At 44.3% G+C, this 18392-nt stretch overlaps 1 protein-coding gene across 1 annotated transcript in view; it reads right to left on the minus strand.

Moving 5' to 3' along the window:
- Positions 1–10598, minus strand: part of LOC120928327 (60S ribosomal protein L36a-like) — a 32936-nt gene extending 22338 nt beyond the window's left edge. Inside the window, exon 1 of the mRNA XM_040339425.1 lies at positions 10485–10598. Within this exon, the coding sequence (XP_040195359.1) occupies positions 10485–10598 (114 nt within the window). The remainder of the gene's footprint in view (positions 1–10484) is intronic.
- Positions 10599–18392: the final 7794 nt, after the last annotated feature.

Here is an 18392-nt window from a genome sequence, read left to right on the forward strand (position 1 = left end):
CAGAAAATTGCTTTGGAGTAGAAAAAATGTAAACATGTCCTTAGTCTCCATGTTGTAAACCTTCCTCTCGAAGAAAATGCTGTTGTTTATAAAATTTTATGAAGACTTGCTTTGCTTCATTAAGTCACATTGGGTCTTCAGCTGCCATTGGAGTATATTTCTAATCTGAAATAATTATTCTGACTATTTTCCAGAAAAAAATAACTCTAGTTTTACCCTACAAGAAAACAAAAATAGTTTGGAGCTTACTTTGACCAATTAAAACTCCATAATGACCTGTACAGAGTAGGAGAGGGAACGAGTCTTTCCTCAGGCTCATTCAGCTATGTGTGTATTCTGAACTTCAGCTATTCTGCTTGAAAAGCAACAGGCAAAAATAATGTAAACAGGCAAAGTCCAACTTCGTACGTATCTTTCTTTTCTGCCCCTTTGTCTCTCTAAGTGATCTTTCCCTACTCCCTTTCAGGACAGTATGTGACAGAAAATCTCTCTAACAGGAACACAGATAAAAACAAAAGTACATTTATTTGTAAAGTGACACAGACATAGAAGCACTTCTGAAGGTCTGACAATGAAATGTTTTGCTGTCTGTCCCCTCACTTCCTGGTGACAACCCCCCCCCCCCCTATATAGGTGTTACAGAGACATGAAGGGGAAAATTCTCTTACATCCCTTAAATAAAAACTTTTTTTAGTAATTTTAACCCTTCCCACTCTATCCGAAACTGAAAAAGGCAACCAATAAAAATTCACATTTAGGTTATTTATTGCTAATTATAAAATAATACCTACCATGTAACTAGCTGCTGTTGTTAAAATCAATGTGTTTATTTGCCACTGACATTATAGATTAGCCTGTCACTGGATTTAAGTTCTGAACCCATTGAGTAAAAATATTATATGCAGAGTAGAAAAGCTACAGGGTAGAACAGCTACATAGTACAAACAAATGACCACTGCCTCAGCTATAACTGGCCTTTGCAGCAGTATTATCTGTAGTCTTAACTCCAAATTTTGACACCCAGCTTATAGAAAATCCCCATTAGAGTAGCAGGTAAAATGTCCAACAGGATTGGTAATGTTACCCAGTGCACATCTTGCTTCATGTATGTGCTCCTTGAAGAACCCTTTGGGGGCAAATATTGCTGTGCAAGATTTAAGCTAGTTGTTTCTCTGGAAGTCCAGATCCTGGATCTAGAGCATTAGGTGGCAGCATTGTGAAGCATCGGCAACCTGAAAAGGAGCTTGAACATTACCAAGCAGGAGCTGATGGGGCCAGTATAGAGAGGGTGGAGATATGGAGGTACAGGGTATTTAGCTGGGTGACAGTTAGATAAAGGAGTAGAGGCAAAAGCTGTATGGAGACTGAGTTGGTACATTCCAACAAATATGCCAAGTTGCATGATGTTGGGGATATCAGCTCAGGGGTGGCATTCTTAAGGCAAGCTCACTCCAGTATCTGCTCCAGGAAGGAGGGGGCAAGGACACAGTCAACGTTAGGCAGGTACTAGTGGTAGGTGGCTCAGTTATTAGAAGGACACAAACACAGTAATCGCCAAACAGTATGTTGTTTACCGGCTGCTTAGGTTTGGCACAATGCAGGTCAGATGGACAGATTGTTTGATGGGGCTGTCAAGTACCAACAATAAAGTTAGAGGAAAGTGGGGCATCCTAAAAAATGATTTCAGGGAATTTGGGGCTACATTAAAGAGAAGGACCTCCAAGGTGGTATTCTCAGAAATACTAATTGTGCCTCATACCACTCCAGAGAGGCAGCAGGAGCTTAGGGAACTTAAAGCGGTAGTTCACCCACAATCCCATGATTTTACCATCGAGACAGGCATTGTAGCGCGAGCTACAGTATGCCTGTCCCGATTTTTTTTAACCCCGTACTCACCTTGTAGTCGTCCATCGTAGATTCCGGCTCCCGCGGGGAATGGGCGTGCCTATGGAGAGGGAGGATGATTGACGGCCGGCCCTGGCACGTCACTCTCCCCGAAGACAGCCGGAGTAGGTCTCGGCTCTTCACGGCGCCTGCGCACAGGCTATGCGCACGCGTCGTGAAGACCAAGCCTATTTCGGCTATTTCCGGAGAAGCGTGACGCGCCAGAGCCGGCCGTCAATCATCCTCCGTCTCCAGAGGCACGCCCATTCCCCCGGTATCTTCGATGGACGACTACAAGGTGAGTATGGGGGGAAAAAATTCGGGACAGGCATACTGTAGCTCGCGCTACAATGCCTGATTTTAAGGTAAAAAAAAAAAAAATAATTTTTTCCCCGTCCATAGGGTGAACCCCCGCTTTAACAAGTGGCTCAGGAATTGGTGTAGGAAGGAGGGTTTCGGGTTCCTGGAGAACTAGGCTGACTTTTCAGTAGGTTTCCCACTCTTTAGGAATGGGCTGCACCTTTATGGGGAGGGTGCAGCTATGTTGGGGGGAGAGTATGGCCAAAAAGTTGGAGGGGCTTTTAAACTAGGTGGTGGGGGGGATCAAAGGAAGCAACAGCCAGAAGTGAGCGAAGGTCAGAGGGTACTAATGGAGGCACTAGCAATAATATAACCATAATACCTAAACCCTGAGTGAATGAGTGGGCAAAACAAACTTGCAGCCTCTCAGGAGAAAATAATATGCACCAGTACAAAACTGATAGGCATGTAAACAAATTCCAGCAGCCTAGCTAACAAAATGGAGTAACTGTTGCACAAGGAGAATTTAGATTTCTTGGTAATATCAGAAACTTGGTTTGACAGTTCACATGTAGGGTATTTCTTGAATTAGAAAGACAGGGAGGGTAAAAGTGTGCCTATATATCAAGAAAGATTTACGGGTGGATGAGAGGAATGACATTGCAAATGGGGCAAGGGGGAGGGGGAATCAATATGTGTTGAACTTTATTTTTATTTATTTTTTCACAATCAAAGGTGTAGAACTTTAAAGAGAAGAAACAAGTCGGAAATGAATAGTGGGGGTATGTTACAGGCCCCCTAACCTAAAGGAAGACTTGGAGTTGGATATCCTATCACAGTTAAAAATTGCAGTGAGGTCAATGTCATTATAATTACACTCACAGTCTGCTGGAGTCTTGTGGCACCAGTGATCTGCTGATCGCTGGTACAATGCTTTCCAGGCTCAAATGGGCATGTATTTTTTTTTTAAAGTGAACTTATCCTTTAAACCAGTGGTCTCCAAACTGCAGCCTGGGGGCCAGATGAAGCTTGTCCTTGCCTTTATCTGGCCCTTGGACACTAACAAAGGGGCACCATTCCTTCCACTGAAACCAATGATGGGGCACTGTTTCTTCCCCTGATATCAACAATTGACACTATTCCACCCCCCCAATACATGGGAAAATTTCTCAGACTGACACCAATAATAGAGCACCATTCCTCCCACTGACACCAATGATAGGGCACTATTTCCCCTTGATACCAACAATTGGCACTATTTCTCCCACTATTACCAATGATGAAGTATTGTATATTTCTAGGGCTGTTACTGATCAAAATGTTTCTGTTCGATTAATCGTTTTTTTTTTAAATCGATTAATCGACTAATTTCGATTAATTATAATGCACATACAGATCCAACTACTTTTAGCTGATCTCCTTGCAGGCTGATTCCCAGTGCAGCTACCAACAACTGGAAAAATGGATACAAAAAACACACAAAGGCAGCGCTCGATGGGAATAGCATTAAAACTTTTTTAGTCTTCAAGTAGGTAACAAAATAAATATTGCACTGGAGATAAAATCGATGTAGCTACATAAACTGTAAAAATGGTGCGAGTAATACCAAACGGTACCAAAAGCAGTGATAAAAACATGTAGCTAAGTATGATACTGGTATAAAAATGTGTACAACGATACCACTTTTGAATCCAAATGAGGAGAGGTTAACATCAGTCCGTCGGCATGTAGATGTTCCGTGAAGGGAACTATCACAACTCCCAGTGGATGGTTGTAGAATCCCAGGTTGATAGAGGGAATTGATAGAGGGAAGTGTAACAGCCCTTGCGTGTGGCAGATATTAAGGTCCCGCCGGCATGCAGATATGAAGGCACAGTAAAGGAGCCCTTCAGATGGTCACGGCAAGCCCAGCCGGTGTCCATGACGTTACTGGATCTCCGACTGAACTCCCTGAAGGCCCAGAAGCCAGCGGAGAGGTAAGTACCAACCAAAAGAATTTTAATCGATTTAATTGATCACTAGTATGCAAGCTCTTGGAGGAGATGATAAGGGACTATATACATGATTTTAATAATGAAATTGGTATCATTAGCAGTAATCAGCATGGATTCATAAAGGATTGTTCTTGCAAACCAATCTATTAACCTTCTATGAGGAGGTGAGTTGCCATCTAGATCAGGGGTGCCCAACCTTTTGAAGACCGAGGGCCACTTAAGCAACTTGGTAACCAGTCGCGGGCCACAATAAGCAGAGCAGGCGGATGACAGGTCACGGCTACTCTATAGGTCCTTTCGATCCGCCCAGATGGAAGGATACAAATCCCCTTTTGTTTTTTGGATTGGAGGTAGGCGGGCATAAACGGACATCTGTCACTCTGTAGAGGTGAATTGAGGGTCCCATTTGGTAGGGCTAATCTTTTGAAAAGGGCCCAAGACTGCTTTCACACTGATGTGTTGCGGTTTACCCACACCGTGGGTGCAGCGTAGTGCACCTGTATCTAACCTGCGGGTTAGCTGAACTTTGCCATAGACTCCGCCTGTGGTAAAAGCCGGCGCTGTAGAGGACGCATCGGTTTATAGGGCTCTGCTCCGCAGCCGCTTTCTTCCTCTACCACCAGCTTCATTCACAACACTGATGTTGCAGTATGGCAGGTCGGCAACCTGTGATCTGGGCTTGCTAACCCGCCATTCCAGAGTAGGAGGTTGCGGGCAACATCAGAGGGCTCCGCGGGCCACATGTGGCCCCCGGGCCACTGGTTGGCCACCCCTGATCTAGATAAAGGAAGGCGTGTAGATGTGGTGTATCTGGATTTTGCAAAGGCATTTGACACAGTTCCCCATAAACATTTACTATACAACACAAGGTTTGTTGCCATGGACCACAGGGTGAGTACATGGATTGAAAATAGGCTACATGGGTAAGTTCAGAGGGTGGAAGTACTCGGAATGCTCAGGGGTGGGTAGTAGGGACCCCCAGGGTTCTGTGCTGGGACCAATCCTATTTAATTTGTTCATAAACGACCTGGATGAAATAATAAAAACACACACAGTTTTTGACAATCCCTTTATTATATATTTTTTTTAAATGTCCCCCAAAGTAGATCCAATGTCAATCATGATGCGTGGAAAAAATAAGAATAAAAAATCCTCCCACTCTGACTAAGGCCCCCTCCATCTGCCTACTCCTCCAACAAAAAGTTCTTAAATAGCTAAGGGGCTGGGCTACACTGTAATTTCTCCCCTTAGCTATTTAAGAACTGTCAGATACATGGGGGGCCGGGATCTGAGCCCCCCCTTGTTAAATGGGCTTCCAGATTCTGATAAGCCTCCCACCCACAGACCACCACCCAGGGTTGTTAAGGATGCAGTGGCCATATTTTTGGCCAGCTCCTTAGCAACCAGCTATTTGGGGAGACCCCATGCTGTTTCTGACAAATACCACATGTGATACCTCCAGCAAAACACTGGTGATAAATATTGCATGTTTTTTTTCTCTCTGTTCCGTTTGGACTTAACCACTTAAGGACCGCCTCCTGCACATTTACGTCAGCAGAATGGCACGGCTGGGCACATGCACGTACAGGTACGTCCTGTGCTAGTACCCAGCCACGACCCGGTCCGGAGCTCCGTGACCGGGACCGCGGGACCCGTGGACCTGATCGCCGCTGGAGTCCCGCGTTCGGTCCCCAAAACTGAAGAACGGGGAGAGCTGTGTGTAAACACAGCTTCCCCATTCTTCACTGTAGCGGTGTCATCGAACGTGAGATCTCTTTTATAGGGATGCACAATTGATGACGTCACACCTACAGCCACACCCCCCTACAGTTAGAAACACATATTAGGTCATACATAACCCCTTTAGCGCCTCCTTGTGGTAAACTCCCAAACTGCAATTGTAATTTTCACAGTAAACAATGCATTTTTTGCTGTGAAAATGACAATGGTCCCAAAAATGTGTCAAAATTGTCCGAAGTGTCCGCCATAATGTCGCAGTCACGAAAAAAATCGCTGATCGCCGCTATTAGTAGTAAATATTTTTTTTATAAAAATGCAATAAAACTATCCCCTATTTTGTAAACGCTATAAATTATGCGCAACCCAACCGATAAACGCTTATTGCGATTTTTTTTACCAAAAATAGGTAGAAGAATACGTATCGGCCTAAACTGAGGAAAACAAAAGTTTTTTTTATATATATTTTTGGGGGATATTTATTATAGCAAAAAGGAAAAAATATTGAATTTTTTTCAAAATTGTCGCTCTATTTTTGTTTATAGCGCAAAAAATAAAAAAACGCAGAGGTGATCAAATACCACCAAAATAAAGCTCTATTCGTGGGAAAAAAAAGGACGCCAATGTTGTTTGGGAGCCACGTCGCACGACCGTGCAATTTTCTGTTAAAGCGAAGCAGTGCCGAATTACAAAACCTGGCCGGGTCCTTTAGCTGCCTTACCGCATGTTTTTTTGGCCATATTTACCGGCATATTTTTCATTTTGTGGTAAATACAGAATGATCGTTAATGTTTTTTGTAAATTTATGCAAATGAGTCACATGACCATGGTATTGCATGCTGTAAATATTGGTGAATTGACCCTAAAGTGTCCAAAAAAAGATGCAAACACGGCACTTACAGCAAAAAGGTTAAAGAGTATTACAAAGTATTATAAATGAAATTAAAGTGTCTGTGTGCATGCACAAGTCAGGTGTACTGACTAAATATCAATATTAATGAAGTCAAAGGTTCTCTAGTGTGCATGTTGTGTAGTTGTTTTCTGAAATACTTTGAATAGAGAGGTTCATTAGGTTTACTTTTGTATCTATTAGTGTAGAAATGTGTTCTGCCATAATGTACTTGTTGCTGTTTATGCTCTGTTTGTTTAGCTTTATGTCTGCATATAACTACAATTTATATTATCTTAATTATCCTTTTTATTATGTTTATTTGTTGTTGTATCACTTAGTCCGCTTCAGATTGCCAACATAATTAAGAAAAAATAGCTACATGAACAGGTACAGCTATAATTTTTCAACAAGGCAACTGTATTCTGATCAACTCAGTCTTAAACTCTGATTCCATTTTCTGTTGGAAGGCACTCTAAAGAGGTCAAGTTAATTTCCCCTTTCTTACAATGTACCTTCTTGTAAATTGCATACATTTATACGCTTCTACCACTTAACTTTTAAATATGGAAATAAGTGTGCTTGATTAATCTGGAGATTTGTCTGGCTATCTAAGCTGTCAGATCCAATATATTCAGTTTCCTTCAAGACAATCCTCATTAGCATGTACTGTTGTAATGTTTTTATAGGTGAAATGAAGATAAATATTCTACATGTCTTCCTTCATATAAACTATGGGCCAGATCCACAAAGCACTTACGCCGGCGGCGTAAGTGTATATATACGCCGGTGTAACTATGCGCCGTATCCACAAAACTAGATACGCCTGAAAAGTGGCTTTTTCCGACCGACGTAACTTTTCTGCACCGGCGCATCGTGGGCGCATATATACGCTGGACGCACCATTAATTTGCTATTAAGATATGCAAATGAGGGAGATACGGCAATCCATGAACGTACATGCGCCCGACGCGGGCTACGCGCGCTGTAGTAACCCCTCATAAAGCAGGGGTAAGTCAGCAGCAGACATGCACAGGTCAGCTGGAGAGCAGCTTCAGCAGCACCGTTACGGACGAGCTGAGCATCCACACTTGCAGGACAACAATCTGTATGCCAACAACATGGTCATAGCTATACTACTGGCTTCACAGGCGCGTAGGAGGAGGGCACGGGAGCGGATATACCGACCGTGCCTAAACGTCTTTGGCATGGGGGATTCGGAGGTGTATCGCATCTTCAGATTCAGCCCTGCTGCCATCCTGGCATTAACCACAACCCTGAAAGATGACATCACCAGCCAGACACACCGCTCACATGCAGTGACACTCCATTTCCTTGCCAGTGGCTCGTTCCAGCGTACAAATGGAGTTGTGGCTGGGATGGCACAATCCTCCATTAGCAGATATGTGCACCAGGTTGTCCCCGCAATCCTCAGACGCATGGCCCACCACACTGTCAGACCCACCCAGGAGCATTTGTGGCAGAAGGCAATGCGTGATTTCTATAGTATTGCAAGATTACCATGCACTGTGGGGGCCATTGATTGCACACATGTGGCACTACGGCCCCCCCGTGACACAGAGCACATATACTGCAATCGTAAGCATTGGTATTCCATCAACGTACAGGTGATAGCCGATGCCCAATGCCTCATATGGCACGTCCGTGCCAAACACCCAGGGTCCAGCCACGACAGCTACATATACCGTCAAAGCACCATCCCAACAGAATTTGAACAGAACGTGTACGGGGACAGCTGGCTGGTTGGTGAGTGACATGGGTGTCAGGCATGACTGTCCGACCCCATGATGCAGACATCACAAGGGGCACATGCACGGCTAACATCCTCCTGTCTTTTCCCTTCCAGGTGACTCTGCATATGCACTTGGGCCCCATCTCATGACTCCATTCCGGAATCCTGAAACCACAGGAGAGAGAAGATACAATGATGCACACCCTGTTGTATTCCCCAAACTTTGTGTGCCAGATCATTGGTGCATGTTGCATGCTGCACAACTTTGCCGTGAGAAAGGGCCTGGAGATTGACATACGTAATGACCCGACCCCCGAACCATACACTCCCCCCCTAACCGAGATGACCCCGTCTGCTTAGAGAAGAGCAGTCAGGAGATGCCTCACAGTAGACATCTTTGCACGCTAAAAACACACATTCATCATGGCACAAGCAGAATGCACGCATGCACACCACTGTGGTCCCTAGCACACACACACCACATCCTCATCACATTGGATTATCCCAAGTCCACAATGCAGGACTTGGGAGCAGCAACGCCCCGTCAAGGCTCCAATTATGTTGCAGTCTATTCATACCACATTCACACGGTCCGGGGGATCACTTCTCCCCGACGACCGAGGGTGACACCCCTTTTCCGGCAGGAATGTCACCCCCACATTAAAACACCAGTCACACTGTAGCCTGCACTACTGACCGTGTGCTTGGGCTAATAAACATAAAAAACTCATAACCTGAGTATACAAAAATAAACATAAAAAACTCATAACCTGAGTATAAAAAAATAAACACCAAAAAATCATCAGCGGTGCTGACGTGGCCCAAGCCTGCCACGGCCAAGGCTCTTCATGGGAGACTCATGGGGGAATGAATCAGGAGGAGGAGGAGCATCCCCTGGTCTCTCCACATCTGGCGGCCTCCCCTCCAACGCCAGGGCGATACGGGTGAGGACTGCATTTGTGTCGGCCTGCAGAAGCCTGGACTGTCTCCCCTCCGCCTGGATGGCAGCTGTATTTTCCCTGACAGCCTCTGCCAGAGTGTGGACCTCACCCACAAGGCCTGCTGTGGTAGCCTGCAGATCCCCCAGGCAGGTGACCACAGCAGCCGTATTTGCGCCAACGTCCTGGACAGCTTCTGTCATGGTGGCATAGGAGGCCATGCTGTCTGCCATGCGCTCCATCTGCATGGCCACCTCACCCAGATGGCGGGTCTGGCGGGCCTGGTCCCTCCTGAGGTGTTCCGGAAGAGCATCAGACACCCCCCTAGTCTTCCTGGACACCTTCCTGTGGCCAGAAGAGGCTTGGGGCCTTGGAGAAGGGGAGACCCTTGAGGGGGAAGCCCTGTTGGGGGAGGACCGGGAGGGGCTTCCCCTGATGGAGGGCTGACTGGTCCCAGCCAAAGGGGGAGACTCATCCAAATTCAGCCTGACCTCGTTTCCACTGGTCACCTCCTCCTCAACCACCTCCTGAGGAGAGGTGTGGCCACTCCCCTCCACTGATGACTCCTGGCTTGCCAGGGGGTCTGACTCGAACTGATGTCCGGGGGATGGTGTTGTAGAGCCACCGGCAGCAGATGGCCCAGCACCCTCCTGCACATCTGTGGATGACACAAAACATTCACATGTTGGAGGATCCACACACTTGTCACATGTTCCCTTCCACCCTCACTCACACATGCTACACACCAGATAGGAGATAAAACACACTTACCTGTCCTCAAGGCATCCTCAACGGAGTCAAAGCCCTCAACTCCCTCCACTTGATGTCTGTGGAGGCACTGGGCAACCACCTGCTCATCAGGAGTGAGCATCAAGGTAGTTGCTGGTCCCCCTCCAGTGCCTCTGGCATGAGCCCTCATCCTCGCCATCTTACCTTTGACCAGGCGACGCAAATCATTTTTTTTTTTGAATGTCATTGGTGGTCCTGACCTCATATCCCAACCCATTCACATCAGCCGCAATCTGCGACAGGATCTCCGTCCTCCTGGCCTTGGTGGTGTTGGCACTCTCTGCACCATGGAGGAAGACATCAAACTGGGCCATGGCCCTGATTATCACAGCCTTCTCCTGTGGAGAATAGTTTAACTTCCTCCTCTTCTCAGCAGCTGGAGCAGACATGGCTAAAAAAACAGCAGCAAAACAACCAGCAAAAGTACCTTGCTTCAGGGGGGGAAACAAGCGGATGTACTTTTGCACGCGACGGGCGCATGTCTGGGCGTATTTATGCCCTGAGCGTATCTCAGGGATTACGCCGGGCCTAGTTCTGAGCATGCGCAGAGAGGCGCGGAACATAGTCAGCGTCACGGTGCATGCACCGTTCGTTCGGCCCTTCATTTGCATGGGGTCACAGTTCATTTCAATGGGACACGCCCACTTCCTTCCTACTTTGAATTACGCCGGCTTACGCCTAGGAATTTACGTCGCGCCGGCGCAACGTTGGAGGGAAATACTCTGAGGAATACGGTACTTGCCTCTCTAAGTTGAGCCGGCGTAGCGGAAATGAGATGCGCTACGCCGGCCTATATATGCGCCGATGTACGTGGATCTGGCCCTATATATTTAAAGAATATCGGGGCTTATGCACACTGGGCTTAAACACTGCGGGGTAGATTCACAAAGGAGATACGACGGCGTATCTCCAGATACACCGTTGTATCTCTGAGTCTGGCCGGTCGTATCTATGCGCCTGATTCATAGAATCAGTTACGCATAGATTTCTGTTAGATCCGACCCGCGTAAGTCTCTTACGCAGTCGGATCTTAACTGCATATTTATGCTGGCCGCTAGGGGCGTGGACGCAGTACAGTTACGCCGTTTATGTTAGGCTTTTCCCGGCGTATGTTAAAGTATGGCCGGCGTTCCCACGACGAAATTTGAAAAATTTACGTCGTTTGCGTAAGTCGTTCGTGAATGGGGCTGGACGTCATTTACGTTCACGTCGAAACCAATGACGATCTTGCGGCATACTTTGGAGCAATGTACACTGGGAAATTCCACGGACGGCGCATGAAAAACGTCAATCACGTCGGGTCAGGGTTAATTTACATAACACACGCCCACCTCTTCACAATTTGAATTAGGCAGGCTTACGCCGGCCTATTTACGCTACGCCACCACAACTTTCTTTTGAGAATACGGCACTTGCCTGTAAAAGTTGCGGAGGCGTACCGTAAATAGTATACGTTACGCCCGCACAAACATACTCCATTCTACGTGAATCTACCCCTGCAGTTACAAGCTTTTGATGTGTTTTTCTGCCTGTAAAGCACCTCCATGTTAGCCTATGTGTGCATGCACACACAGGTATTTACAGACACATTACAAGAGAAGCATTTTGAGGCAAAAAAAATGCCAAAAAAACAACAATAACAAGCACATTTAGAAGAGGAGCTTTTAGGAAGAAAACATGCTTGATGCGCATTAACCTATCTAAATGTACGTAAACTGTAGACACATTTAGCGCTTGAGTATTCCAGTAATGGAATCCATAAACATGCGGCTTTAGGCGCATTAACCACTTCAACCCTGAAAGGTTTTACCCCCTAATGACCAGGCCATTTTTTTGTGATACTGCACTGCGTTACTTTAACTGACAATTGTGCGGTCGTGCGATGCTGTACTCAAACTAAATGTATGTCCTTTTTTTCACAAATACGGCATTCTTTTGGTGGTATTTGATCACCTCTGTGGTTTTTATTTTTGCGCTAACAAAAAAAGACCTACAGTTTTGAAAAAATATATATATTTTTTTCCTTTTGCTATAAAACACATTCAATAAATAAAATGTAAAATCAAAATTCTTCATCAATTTTGGCCAATATGTATTCTTCTACATATTATTGGTAAAAAAAATCCCAATAAGCCTATATTGATTGAGTTGCACAAAAGTTATCGCGTCTACAAATTATGGGAAAGATTTATGGCATTTTTATGTATTTATTTATTATTTATTTTTTACTAGTAATGGTGGTGATAAGTGATTTTTTAGCAGAACTGCAACATTGCGGCGGACAAATTGGACAGTAAGTGACACTTTTTAGAGACCAGTGACACTAATACAGTGATCAGTGCTAAATAAAATGCAATGCCATTGTATAAATGACACTGGCACGGAAGGGGTTAACACCAGGGGTGATCAAAGGGTTAAGTGTGCTCCTAGGGAGTGGTTTCTAACTGTATGGGGGATGGACTGACTGGAGGAAGAGAGACATCTGTGTTCCTGAGCTAAGTGTAAGGTTTTTGGTGTAAGCTGTCAGTGCAGGTAAATTTAAGCAGGCCTATGCTGCGAGCTAGGCCTATTTGTTTTTGATATGGGGCAGGGGAGTGGTTTAGTGTAGCGGTAGGTGACTGACATGCACTTTGGCGCCTCCCCTGTTTAAAGGGAGAATGTTATGGAAAAGCTGCAGGGCAGAGAGCTGGAGTGACAGGGGGTACATGTGAGGAGCTCTGACCAATCTAGGATTGGAAGGGGACAGGCCTCCTACATATACCCATGGTCAGCCTGCTGGAGGAGGAGTTGTCGGCTGGGTGAACTGGATGATGGAGTGCTAGACTGTCGTGCCTGAGGGAACCTCCTTTCTGGGGAGGGGGGGTACCTCATGCGGAGGAGCTCAGGAGCATAGTTGCCAACATTTTAAAAAAAATTCCAGGGACACTTTGCAGCACAGCTATTAATTAATTACCACACTGACTTCTCCGAAGCTCCACCCACTCCGCATAATCTTCGCCTGGGTGGAGCTTCGGGGAAGTCAGTGTGGTAATTAATTAATAGCTGTGCTGCAAAGTGTCTCTGGACAAATGTTGGCAACTATGCAGGAGCTGGGAGGGAGCCTCTTCTTACACAGACAGTTGGTGCACAAGTCCAGAGTAAATAATTTAGAAAGGATCCAGGGCAGGTGTCGGTGAGTGAAAGCACAGTGGAGAGATCTGGAAGAGGCATGCCAAGGGAGCTGGATGTAGAGCCAGAGGGAGAGACTGTGGAGTTTGTGTCAAATCGATGCAGTCATTAGGGCGGGCAGGATTTGCAAGTCGTACTTGCTAATATCAGTAGTCCATCACTTTTTATTCTTCTCAAGTAAACTGTTGCTGCCATAAAGGGGTACTGCATGCCCCAGCCTACAAAGGGTCATCAAGTAAATTAACTGGGACTTATTCAGAGTGAGGCCTAGTCATGTTCTGATGGCGTGACAGGATTACTAGACTTGGATAGTAAAGTAGTGTGCTGGAGGAAAAAGTGTCCTGAGGTAAAAGTCTGTCAAGGAATGTGCTGGAGGAAGAAGTGTCCTGAGGTAAAAGCCTATCAAGTTTAGGGTCACCCATCATGTTCTTCTGAGAAGTGTGACAGAGTTTCTTCATTCTTCAAAGTACTAGTGTTCTATGGGTATCCCATGTCCCTTTCCCCAACCAAGTTCAATTCTCTAATAAAAACAACAAAAACAAGCAAGAGACTGTTCATTGACTAAGAAGTGTGTCTAATGGATGTCTGGCAGCAGGGTGAAATGTGTGTATGTTGTAACACGTAGCAACCCCGCTGGGTCATCGCTACATTTAAGTAAGAAAAGGTTACCAAATAAGTGGAGTTCCACCCGTTTTTTTTTCTTTCCACTAAAAATCCTAAAAGAAATAAAAAAAAACTTGATTTTTTTTATACTCACCTGGAAGGGCTGTTGCTATGCGGAAGTAGCTCTTCTGCCTCTTCTTCCACCACGGAGGATCTTCAGGCTCGTCCTACGTTGCCGTGTGACGACATCGCGGGCGACTAGGAAAAGTAAGTGTCCTTATTAAAAGTCAGCAGCTACTCTGTTAGTAGCTGCCGACTTTAAAAAAAAAAAATGTGGCTGGAATCCCGCTTTAAGACACTGAAACCTTGCCTGCGCAAGGCAAAGTGTGTCACTGCAAAGGCTATTTTACTTATCTTACCTGAGTTCCCTGCTGGTCCCTCCTCTCCTACAGCTGTCCACAATACACAAGAAGCATGTGTCAGTGCTTTGGTCCAGCAGCCAATCACTAAGCCCATGTCACATGACTTGGAAAATTACATAATCTCTCCTCTGGGTCACTAACACAAGTTATTTCAGTACCTGCTGTGGAGAAGTAAGAAGTCAGGAATCACTGGTAAGGTAGATATAAGAGGGTCAGGTGGGGCCCTTTACAGAAACATGTCCCCCAGGGTAGTAGGTAAGGTAAGACTGGATGCTCGGATAAGGGTCTGGTATGGGGACTCCACATGTTTTTTTCTTAATTTTGGTGTGGTTCCACTTGCAATAAATATCAGACCCAAAGGGCCTGGTATGGATTGGGGGGGACCCATGTCATTTTTTTAACATTTTTCTACAGGGGGGGGGGGTGAAAAAAAGATGTCCCTGTGGTTTATTTTACTTTGGCTCTCCTATTTAGTATATCACCTTCATCTAATCATTTTCATAGTAGCCACCATTCATTAATAAGTTATAATTATTCAACCTATCCTAGTAGGGGTGCTCATGAAGGTCAGAGGGTAACAAGAGTAACAAGCAGAGCAGACCAGATCAGATAGGAAAGCCCTCTCTGAGCAAAGGCTACATTTGTGTTAAAAGGCTAGTTGGGAGATTAAAATCCATCCACATGGTTATAGTTCAAAGGGATTTCTCTCACCTTATCTCTTACTTAAAGGGTCACTAAAGGAAAACATGTTTTTGTCTAAAATAAATGTCTGCAAGGTAGACAGACAGAATAGTGTAATGATTCTGTTTAAGTAAATATCTATTAAATTCCTTCATCTATATCACCTCCGGCATTCTAGTTTCTGTTCTCTCATTCACTTCCTGGTTTGCATCATTCGTTCATGTAAGAACTACATTTCCCAGTATGAATTGTGGCACGCCCAGTAATTCACACCTCCGTGAAGTCTCTAACACGTAGAGAGCATCCTGCCACACAGATGTAGTTCCCAGGAGGGGGCGAGCACGTTACTGACCACCGCAGTAAAGCCACCCCTTCACGGTGGGTCAGTAAAATCAGACAAGCAGGAAGTAAACAGAACAGAGAAGAAAGAGAACAACTTCTGAACAAAAAATGAACTATGAGGAAGTGAAAAGAGGAATGTCTGCAGGTAAAGGATGCTTATTATGAAAAAAAAAATGTTTTCCTTTACAACCCCTTTAATACAATAAGGTGGAAAAATAACATCTGATAGTATTGTTAAAGAATTCCTATGATGTGTAAGGATATGTTTTCTACATGTGTGATGTTAAATAAATGTATTTCTAAAGCTTGCTAAAGCGACCTAATAAACATATTTAAGATTTTAGCTCCTAGTAGTTCCTAATGCCAGTACCCATATTTTCTAAATAGCCCAATATCGACTGTAAACCTGCCACATGCTCTTGACCACATTATCCATTCCCAACTCACTCATACACATTGGAGCATGGTAGGTGCTATTATGAGACATAGATACAAAAAAAGAGAAGAATAGTCTTATAACTATTTTAGTGGAAGAAAACTGATTTATTAAAAATATTCATATCATATTGTTATCATGTCTTAATATTTTTTTTTTAAACCTTGTATTTATGCACATTTATAATTAGTTGTAAGAATTACCTGCTCGTTATATAATCAGGTTTTGCTCCCTACTTTGCAGTGCTACACAAAGGTTGTGTTTTACAGCTTCTTCACACAATAACAGTCTATATGTCAGGAAAAATATGCATTCCCTATGTGACTGAAATCATTATCATACTATTATCCTAACAGTTGTTAAACAGTTAGGCAGAAACATTATGCTACCTAATCCAGTCTCTAATGGCTAAATTCCAAATTCGTATTATAATAAATATTTAATACAGATAATATAATAAGCATTATGTAAGAGCAAGCATATAACAATGTGAAAAGCACCTAAGACAATCCTTTAAGGTAAATATTGCAAAAAAATAACAAATATGTGCACTCTAAAATGTTCTATACTTATCCATTACAGGTTGATTGAGTGAACATTCTGACTATAGTAAATGACAGCAATTCCTGGAAAGGATTAGCAGTTTAATAACTATTTCTACTTGCTTCCAAGAGTAACTCTTTAGTGATGTCGAAAATGCTGCCACATTGAAACTCAAAATTATTTTCAGAGTAAAAATGGAATAGTGTTAATCTTATTTCTTCTACTTATCTGCCTGCAGTGTTAGCTGATAATCCCAAGAGAGTCTGACAGGTGATATATTTGCTCTTGTAGTAAAATGTAACCATTGACTTGCATTCTATTTAGCCTTTCATAATGTCTCAGAGGAGAACTATGTTGGAAAAATGACACCTTCTTAAAAACATTTACGTCTCCAGCAGTAAGACTTTGTGTTTTGTGCAAGTTCTAAAATTGAGATGAAAGCCAAACAGTTCTCTGCTGACAGGAGATCATGTCAGTTATATAATCTCCTGCTGGGGTCTGGGCATGGCTTCCATTGCTTATGAAGAGGTACAGAGACTCTAGCAATTTCCATGCTCAGTCTAAAGCCATTAAAAGCTGACATTTATTCCTCAAAATTGAAAATTACATTCAACTACTGTTGCATTTTAGGAAGATTAACAGGCTATTAGATGTCAAACAGATTTCAGTTCAGCAATGTGGTGAGCACATGTGTGTGTATATGTATATGTATGTATGTATATATATATATATATATATATATATATATATATATATTATATATATATATATATATATATATATATATATAGTCAAACGTATTGTGACACCTGCCTTTACACACACACATGAACTTTAATGGCATCCCAGTCTAGTCCGTAGGGTTCAATATTGAGTTTGTCCCACCCTTTGCAGGCTATAACAGCTTCAACTCTTCTCTGGGAAGGCTGTCCACAAGGTTAGGCGTGTGTCTTTGGGAATGTTTGACCATTCTTCCAGAAGTGCATTTGCAGGTCAGGCACTGATTTTGGACCAGAAGCCTGGCTCGCAGTCTTCGCTCTAATTCATCTCTCACTCTGTGCATGTCAGTGAAGTTCCTCCACCCCAAACTCGTTCATCCATGTATTTATGGACCTTGCTTTGTGCACTGGTGCACAGTCATGTTGGAACAGAAAGGGGAATCACCAAACTGTTCCCACAAAGTTGAGAGCATGAAATTGTCCAGAATGTTTTGGTATGCTGACACCTGGAGGCCTTGTACACACGGCCAGACATGTCCGATGAAAACGGTCCGCGGACCGTTTTCATCGGACATGTCTGCTGGGAGGTTTTGGTCTGATGTGTGTACACACCATCAGACCAAAATCCCCGCGGACAGAGAACGAGGTGACGTATACGACACCGACGTTCTCTGACGCGGAAGTTCAATGCTTCCACGCATGCGTCAAATCAATTTGACGCATGCGCGGGATTTTGGGCCGCTGGTTATACGTCATAACCAGCGGCCATGTCCGATGAGTCATACTAACCATCAGACATGTCCGGACGGACAGCTTTCAGCGGACAAGTTTCTTAGCATGCTAAGAAACTTTTGTCCGCTGGAAACCTGTCCGCTGGCAGGAATCCGGTCCGCTAGTCCATACACACGGTCGACTCGTCTGCGGAAACTGGTCCGCGGACCAGTTCAGCAGACATGTTTGGTCGTGAGTACGGGGCCTTAGAGTTCCCTTCACTGGAACTAAAGGGCCCCACACCATAACTCCCTCTACTAAATTATTTGGAAAAGTGCACAAAGCAAGTTTGCTGGAAACTGACAATATGAGCAATTTAATAGCTTCGGACCGCCCACTGAACATATACTGGTGCAGGGCGGTCTTCTGATCACTGTATTAGTGTCATTGGTCCCAAAAAGTGACACTTATGCCCTGTACACA

The sequence above is a fragment of the Rana temporaria genome, chromosome 2 (genome assembly GCF_905171775.1).
Source record: "Rana temporaria chromosome 2, aRanTem1.1, whole genome shotgun sequence".
Classification (NCBI taxonomy): domain Eukaryota; kingdom Metazoa; phylum Chordata; class Amphibia; order Anura; family Ranidae; genus Rana; species Rana temporaria.